The following is an 8679-nucleotide window of genomic DNA, read 5'->3' as shown; positions in this document are numbered from 1 at the left end:
CCCCCCCGGCTCCGGGGGGTGACGTAAGGCCTCTGGACCGCGCTCCGGCCCCGCCCCTGCAGGCAGCGCCGGGGGCCCGCGACTCGGCGGTGGCAGCCGGTGCCGCTGCGGGACACGCCGGCTGCGGCGGGGACAGGGGCCGGCGAGGCGGCCCGACGCCCGCACAGGCGCGTCCGGGCGCGGCTCGGGGCTCCCGCCGCGGGTCACCTGCCGCAGCGGCCGCACGGCGAGGCTCCCGCGGCGTCCGCAGCGGCTGCCCCGCCGGCTCGCCGGCGCCCGGCCGGCCTCGGCTGTCCATCTTCGCGGGCGCCGGCCAATCGCCCGCCGCCGGCCCGGCCGCACCTCCCGGAGTCCATGACGGGCGCGTGGGGCGGCCTATGAGGTCGGGGCGCCGGCGGCCGGGGCGGGCAGCGGGAGCCAATGAGCGCCCTTCCAGGTGGGTGGAGGGAGCGGCCCTCGGGAAGGTAGCTTCTCTCGGGTTGCTAACGTCTTCCTTGGAGATGGGCGCGCAAACGGACCAGTGGGTCTGGGGGCGGCGGTGATGGGCGTGGGGCTGGCCCAATGAGGGTGGGAGTGGGTGGGGCGGCGCGGAGCGGCAGTGCTAAAGGAGCCCGGCGGAGGCAGCGGTGGGTTTGGGACTGAGGGGCCGGATCTGTGGTCGCTGCTGGGGACGTGCGCCGGCGCCACCATCTTCGGCTGAAGGTGAGAGGTGCGGCCGCCCGGGTTCGAGCGCCGCGGCCGCCGGCGGGGCGACGGCGGCGGGGGAGGGAAGGGTCCCGGGCTGGGGCGGAGGAGGGAGGGACTCTGGAGGGCAGAGCGGAGCCGAAGCGTGAGCACTGGGACGCCCGGGCGGCTCTGCGTGAAGGGCTCGCGCTGCGGAGCGGGAGATTCATGCGGGGACCGACCCTGGGGAGGGAAGCGGGGTAGGTAACCGACCCCAGCGGGTGGAGAGAGCTCTGGAGGGGCGGGGAATGGGGTCCTGAAGCTTGAGACCCCTGCAGGGATCAGGGCCTGGGTGTGCTGGGGGACGACCTCTGGGGGCTGGGGATGGAGATCGGGGTTGGGGGGGGTGGGCATGCAGGGACCTGGCCCTCGGCGTGTCAGGTCCGTGGGGGCGCGGGGGACGGGGAGGCCTAGTGCCCTGGTGGGGGTCTCGGGGCTCCGGGGAGGGGAGGGAGCCCTGCGGCGGGCTGGGAAGCGCGACCCGGGTGTGGGTGGGGGGCGCCGGACAGGAAGGGCCGGCCCCTGGGTGGGTTCTCGGACGGGTTAGGCCGGCCGGGTAGCCCGGGTGCGGTTGGGGGTTCTCAGGGCTGGCAAGGCGGACGGCGCTGCCCGCCCCGTGGGGTGGGGGGGACCCGAGGGCAGGGGCTCCTCCGCACCGCCCGGCAGCGCGCGGCGGTCGAGGGTCCGAGCCGCGGCCGGCGCGCTGAAGGTGGGCTCCGGAGGAGCTGGGGGCGGGAGGGCGGCCGGGGCCGGACGCCTGGCGAGGCCCGGGCGGGGTGGGGGGGCGAGGCGGGAAATGTGGCGGGGGCGCGCTGCGGCAGGGCGGCCGGGCCGGGCTGGGGGGAGGGTCAGCCCTCGCCTCGGGATCGCTTTATTGTGTAAGCGATCCGGGCACGGCTCGCCGCGGACTCCCTTGCTGGCCTTCTGCAGCTGGGGTCACACCCTGATCCCGTGAAATGGGACTGGAATGGGGTCGGGGCGAAGTGGGAGCGGCGGAGTCGTGGCGTTGGCGGGCGCTTTGTGGGCCCGCGGTGGGCGGGTGCGGCCCAGGGACCCGGGAGGTCCCCAGCCTGGCCGGCCTGGGCGCCGGGGCCTGGGGACGGAGGCTGGCGATGCTGCGGGTCTGGGCTCCGCGGGTGAGGCTGGGCTGGCGTGGCCTCCGCCTGTGACCGTTATCTGTGTCTTCGGGCCTCTGCGGCTCCCTGCGAGCCCACTGCGGTGGATGCAAGGGGTGGGGTGGGGTGGGGTAGGGGAGAGCAGGCGGGGTAGATCCAGCCTGCCAACCGAACAAAGGCTGCTGTTTTCGCTGAATAATGTAATATACTAAATGTAATACCTCGGCTTTGCCGAGATTTTGGTTTTTGGGTTTGGGGTGTTTTTTTTATGTTTGGGTTTTTTTTTTTTTTTCCGGTGTTTTTTTAAACGCTGGAAGTGAGGATTCTTTGAGTCGGGCTTCATCGTTCTCCATAGTCTCTCAGTCTGGGAAACTCATCTGTTTATTGTTTTATTTCCTTTTTCAGTCTGCCCCGACCGAGTATTCTTGTAGTCCCGCGCTTTTGACGTTGAAGTATGCCCTGTATGTCTCGGATTCTGGAAAAGTGGCCATTTTATTTGATGCATTGCTTGACTCCGTGCATCTTAAATTTGGTTCTTGCCTGTCCTTATCTGGAGACGGCACATGCTGTCATTGTGCGATATGCAGCCCGAGGTTCCACAGCGAAGGGATGTGACCCCAGAGGCTGGCTTTTTATTTGGGCTCCTTAGGGAAATCATCACAATGAAGACAGACAGACTGGGAGAGCAGATGAACGGAATTCTGAAGGGCACATTGCAGGGGGTTGGGGGAGACCCAGTGCTTCAGAGAGTTGTGTCCTTTCAGGGTTGTGTCCTTTCTCATCCTATAGGAGGGACTGAAATTCCTGGCCTTGAGTCCGCATTTTGGAAATATTTTAACCCAGCCTGCAGATGTTCCCTGAGAGATGGTGCCCTTTAGCGTTTGGGGTGTGTGTGTGTGTGTGTGCGCGCGTGTGCGTGTGCGTGCTCTTTTGGCTGAGATGAATTTGGGTAGATGAATAGGTTTGCAGGTCCCTGTCGTCTTGAGTGGCTGCAGTGGTGGTGGTAAACCCAGTGGGACAATTCCGTGTAGTTGCTCTGTTACAGAGGGCGGTGCTGTCGCGGGTAATTGATCCATCATTTTCGTTTGGCTAGTTATACACAAGATATTCTCAAAAGTGGGTTGTTTGCCCCTCTCTGTACCCATAGTAGATGCTGGGAGGCAGCAGAGAAGTTTCCCTGGTGGCATTTCACTGGAAGTAAAAAAAATTGGCTATGGAGGTGGGGTGAGGAACAGAGCCCCAGGGTGTGTCCAAAACCAATGAAGGGGATGGGCTCTGGCTCTGTAGGGGGCTCCTTCCTGACTCGTGAATGACTTAGCTATAATCAGATGCTCGTTTCAGATGACACCAAAAACCTTCAGATTATCTTTCCGTCTGCAGCAAAGACCTTGCTCCTTACTCCCTTTCTTCCAATATAGAGGTGTTTTTTCTATTAAATGTAAAACCCTTGCCAGATGGTGCTGGTGTGTTCAATGCTAAGCCTCCATTCTTGGAACTGTAATCAATAGGATTTTTATTTAGTGGAGAGGCATCGGGGAGCACTCCACGCCCTGCAAAATCTGTTCCCGGCCTCACCTACCATTGCTGTAGGCTGCATTTCTGCGGGAACTCTGGGGTTAGCCCAGCTCTGCTGCTGGTGAGCTCCATGACCTTGGGCTGGCTACGGGCTTTCTCTCTGCCTTGGGTTCCTCATCTGTAGAATAGAGATATTAATAGTACGTGCCTCACAGGGCTGTTGGGAGGACCAAGTAAAGGTAAACTGCTTAGAATAGTGCCTGCCCATAATTAATGGTACAGAACAGTATTTGCTATTTTTAAAATCGTGGTATTCACCCCCAACCCCCCACCATGTTGTAAAGCGAGGCATTTGGGAGTGGCTCACTGTTAAACACTGGCATTATCAAGCTCAGGTACCGTATGTACAATGGCATGGAAAAAATACCGCATATCAGGCGATCACAGGTGAAGAGTTAAAGTGAAGGAAACCTCTTCACGGGCATCCCGAACTCTGTCAAACCAGACCTGAAAAGAACTTTTCAGGGTGGCATTTGGGGCAGGATGGGAGGAGGGGTAGGTGTTTGGTTGTGGAGAAGTTGAGGCTTACTGTGGGGGTGGGGACCATGCATGTGAGGTTTGGTCAGGAGGTGGAGGTCCCCCCAATCCCAAGAGGACCCAGGAGCCATCTAGATGCTCACCAGGTAGCCAGGAACAGGAAGCTGTCCTCTCAGTGTCTGATCAGTCATAGAAAGCTCTGGAAAAGCAAAAAGTAAAAGTAATTTGTAATCTCACCACCCAGTGGAGACCCAATGACTATCTGTTCCTTTTTAAAAATATTATTTAATTTTATTTATTTATTTATTTATCTATTCCTTTAAAAAAAAAAAAAAAGCACATGCATGTGTAATTCTCCCTTCCTCCCCCCAACAAAGGTGGGAGCATTTTGCAGTTACGTTTTTTGTGACCTGTTGGTTTCTTTCCCTGAAATTACAAGAATTTCCTCCCTAGAAAAAAATACCGAATTTCCTCACCTAGAAAAAAATACCGATAGATTTTAAATGTACCAATTTGGTGAACTAATTTTTAAATGTATCATTTACTTTTTTTTTTTTTAAGCCTGCCTCAGAAATGACCTGTTGAGCTGCTCTAATTTATAGCCGTCCACGAAATTTAAGCATATAATTACATGCCCAATGTAAAATTAAAGAAATGTGTGTGCACACGCCTGCTGGCAACAAGACCTCTTCCGAGGTGTCGATAAACAGTTCCTACCTGTTAATGACAAGAGTAGCTTGTTACCGTATTTTGTGATCACGGGAAATTTTCTCTTCTAGAAGGCCATCCATCTTAAAGGCAGAATGTGTGTCCTGTTGTCCGTGTCCAGATTTATCTAGGACAATTCCCACCTTAGAGTCATGCCTCCCTTCTTCTGAGCAGTTTTGCAAAGTATAAGTTTGGAAAGACAGAAAGTGTGTTAATAGTCTTACGAAAGCCAGTCCCTAGAGGTAATGATGGGTTTTGGAAACCATTTTCCAGAATGTACATGTGCCCTGGGAATATTTTCTGAATTCCCAGTTCCACCTCCCCAAGCGAATGCCTAAAAAGGCAAATAAAAGTTGAGTTAGAAAATGTGTTAGCCTGTTTATTTGTAGAAGTCTTATTGTTACCTCTTTTTGTGATTTTTGGGGGGTTTCATTTTTGTTGTTGTTGTTGTTTGTTTTGTTCAAGTCCATCATTTAAAAAACCTGAGCACAGCCCTTAAATCAGGTTAGGAATTAGTCTAGAACATTGGTTTTCAACCCTTTTTTTCCTATCCCAGCATACCTGTTAATGACATTGGCTCACCATGGCAACCAGAAACCATGGAATGATGGTTCTCAAAGTGTGGTCCCAGGACCAGCTTCCTCTGCTGCATCTGGGAACTTGTTAGGAATGCAAATTACTAGGCTTTGCCTTAGACCCTGCTGAATTGGAAACTCTGGGGAAGGGGCTCCAATCCGTGCTTCTCTAAGCCTCCTACATGACGCCCATGCCCACACCAGTGTCTGAGAACCAAAACCATGGATGTTTATAACACATTACATTATAGCAAATCCTTTCTAAAGTGTCCATTTTTATACCATTTCAGGGACTTTATGGAGCTTGAAGTTTGTGGGCTGAGAGCTTCGTAATAACTTTGGGACTACTTTATTTTTCTTTAAGATTTTATTTTTAGGGGATACCTTGTGGGCTCAGTCATTAAGTGTCCTCCTTTGGCTCAGGTCATGATCCCAGGATCCTGGGATCAGGCCCCGCATTGGGCTCCCTGCTCAACGGGGAGACTGCTTCTCTCTCTCCCACTCCCCATGCTTGTGTTCCCTCTCTCCCTGTGTCTCTGTCTGTCAAATAAATAAATAAAATCTTTAAAAAATATGTTTTATTTTATAAAATAAAATTTTATTATTATTTTTTAAGATTTTATTTATTTATCTGACAGAGATCACAAGTAGGCAGTGAGGCAGACAGAGAGAGAAAGGGGGGAAGCAGGCTCCCTGCTGAGTAGAGAGCCCAATGCAGGGCTCGCTCGATCCCAGGACCCTGGGACCATGACCTGAGCCGAAGGCAGAGGCTTTAACCCACTGAGCCACCCAGGCGCCCCTAAAATTTTATTTTTAAGTACCCCACGTGGGGCTCAAACTCACAACCCCGAGATCAAGAGTCCATGCCCTTCTGACTGAGCCAGCCAGGAGCCCCTGGGCTAGTCCATGATTAGCCTTGCAGCCTTCTGTCTTTTGCCTAGTAAGAATCATCCTTTGGGTGGGGGGGCTGGCGGCAAAACCTGGGAAGATGTGAAGAGAACAAATCTAGTTACTCAGTTGGCTTCTTGCCTGGCCTTGCATGAGGTCCTGGAGACCAGGCTTCTGAGATTTGTACTACACTGGAATTTAAGGTGATCACAAAAGTGTTTAATGATGGGATCAGATTCCAAAAAGACATTGTGAGGCAGGAGTCCTGAGTCACCTCGGAAAGGTGAATGATGACTGTAAAATGCCGTCATTTGATCCAGAAGGTCAGGACCAGAGGTAGCTGAGACTAGCGTGTCTGGGGCCACAGACGAGCGGGCAGATGGCAAAGGAGTGCTCAGTAAACCAGTTAGGTCTTGAGATGCATTCATTGTGAACACCCCAGAAACTGCGTTTCTCAATGGGGCTGAGGTTAGTTGTTTTCTTTCTTCTGCCTGGGTCAGATCATTATCGGGAACACTCAGTGTTTGCTTCTGGGCCCCACGGCCTGCAGGGGCACGCGTGGGCACACTGGAGTCTGTTACGCAGCAAGAAAGCAGGGCAGTGGAGGGAATCTTGATGAATGATGGCTCGCTGCAGGGGAACTGGGGAGGGGGAGCAGCTGCAGGGTAGGGGTGAGGCCTGGAGAGCTCCCATAGCGTGCTTGCATCGCTGTCCCAGGAAGCCAGGTCACACTGTGGCATCATCTGATGGCATCGAGACCACTCGCACTGCCAAAGAAGCCCCCCGGGGGATGGAGTTGGGGGTGTTTGTATCAAGGAGCTCTGAGTCTCCTGAATGAAGGCAGAAGGGGGGCCGGCATAGACCTGAGGCTTCGCTCTCCTTCCCTGGCCGTGCATTTCCTAGCTCCATCCTCATGGCCATGCCTGGATCTTTTACTTCGCACCTTTGTTTTCTTTGTCCTCAATCCCCTTTGCCATCTTAACTCCCTGGTTAATTTTGGTTAGGGTGCAAGACAGGATGAAAGTACCTCCGGAGCTCTGCCTTCCCCCAGCTTGTTTTTCAGCCCTTGGTAACTGAGGGTGCGTCTCGCGGGCACGATTTGTGGTCAGCCCTGAAATGCCCCCGGGACTCTTGGCTAACACGGTGGAGGAGCCTATCACCCCTGCTCCTCGACGGAAAGGTTCTCTCTTAAAACCCTGCCAAGAGTGAAAATCTGCTCATCACGGTATGTTTTTGAACCTCTAACCTTGTCCTCCTCCTCCTCTTCTCCTAGAGACAATTGTAGTTGACTCCTCCTGTTTACAATGGCCCAGAGAGCTGGACTCGAAGACCCAGAGAGGTACCTCTTTGTGGACAGGGCGGTCATCTACAACCCTGCCACCCAGGCTGACTGGACGGCTAAAAAGCTCGTGTGGATTCCGTCCGAGCGCCATGGTTTTGAGGCAGCAAGTATCAAGGAAGAGCGGGGAGATGAGGTTATGGTGGAACTGGCCGAGAACGGGAAGAAGGCGATGGTCAACAAAGATGATATTCAGAAGATGAACCCTCCCAAGTTTTCCAAGGTGGAGGACATGGCAGAATTGACGTGCTTGAATGAGGCTTCTGTCTTACACAACCTGAAGGACCGCTACTACTCGGGACTGATCTATGTGAGTACGCCCCTCTGGTTGCGCTTGGGAATTAGTGTAACTGACACGGAATTCGTGTAACTGACACAGACTGGCCGAGTCAACGAAAGCGAGGAGCACCCACCCCATTGGGTGCTCTGCCCCGTGTTGCCGTGTGCGTTAGAGACCGATTGTCCCGTGCTTACCTGAGTCTTGCCCTGCCTTACATTGTCACACGTAACTGTGCATGATCTGATCTTCAGTTGAGCGTATGAATGTGGTAGTTGGAGACTTCTGTTGGAGGGGTTCGCAGGGACGTGATAGGACCGGGACAGCGTGTGGCGGAAAGATCGGGGGCTGGGGTGAGAGTTGCACAAACAGGATGCAGGTGGCATGCGTGTGTCCAGGAGTGTGGCGTGAAGCCAGCACCAGGGGTTCATCCAGGAGCGCGAGTATGGCGTTCCCCGGCGTGGGGAAGTGGGAAACAGGGATGCTGAGGTTTTTCAGAGGAAACCGTTCCGAGCGGGATTGAGACTGGGTTGTCCTGTGGTTAGTGGTTGACACGCGTGTTGTTGTCACGGACAATGCCGCTGACCGTGTGGAAGAAATTATTGAACTTACTAGGGTTGGGGGTGGGGTGGACGAGGGAGAGTGGAAAGACGCCAGCCAGATGCGGGAAGCTCTAGAACAACAAAATGGGTTTGAGGGGCTCTTAAACGCAGGTGCAGCGATTTAAAGGAGGCGATCAAGAACTTAGACGCAGAATGAAAAGAAGCCGAGAGAAGAGGTGGCTTTGTACTGGTCCGCATTTGGAGAAGAGTGGTTGGGTTTTTATGAAGGGTGTGCAGCTGGGGCTTGAGGCCCTTCAGAACTTCTTCAAACTTCTGCCAGTTTTCCCATGGAAATTAGCATTGTTAGAGACTCTTCCTGAGCACCTGTGTTCTAGGTGCTGGGGAGGGTGTGGAAAATAGGACAGGCCAGGTCCCTGCTTCCGGATACACACTATAAGGA

The 8679-nt window shown here is 54.5% G+C and overlaps 1 protein-coding gene across 6 annotated transcripts in view; it reads left to right on the top strand.

The window, feature by feature from the left end:
- Positions 1-280: 280 nt before the first annotated feature.
- MYH10 (myosin heavy chain 10) overlaps positions 281-8679 on the top strand; it is a 121588-nt gene continuing 113189 nt past the window's right edge. For 3 of the 6 annotated variants that reach the window (XM_045083360.1, XM_045083361.1, XM_045083357.1), the window contains exons 1-2: positions 469-702; positions 7335-7710. In XM_045083360.1, the coding sequence (XP_044939295.1) occupies positions 7366-7710 (345 nt within the window). In that variant the 5' untranslated portion in view covers positions 469-702; positions 7335-7365. Of the gene's footprint in view, positions 437-468; positions 703-803; positions 924-7334; positions 7711-8679 lie in introns of those variants that run through there. The other 3 variants (XM_045083358.1, XM_004760190.3, XM_045083359.1) reach the window with 3 other exon arrangements.

This window comes from Mustela putorius, unplaced genomic scaffold (assembly GCF_011764305.1).
Source record: "Mustela putorius furo isolate JIRA1106 unplaced genomic scaffold, ASM1176430v1.1 tig00000695_pilon_pilon_pilon, whole genome shotgun sequence".
NCBI classification, from domain to species: Eukaryota; Metazoa; Chordata; class Mammalia; order Carnivora; family Mustelidae; genus Mustela; species Mustela putorius.
Note: the sequence above shows the minus strand (reverse complement) of the source record. Positions and strands in the feature narration are given on the sequence as shown.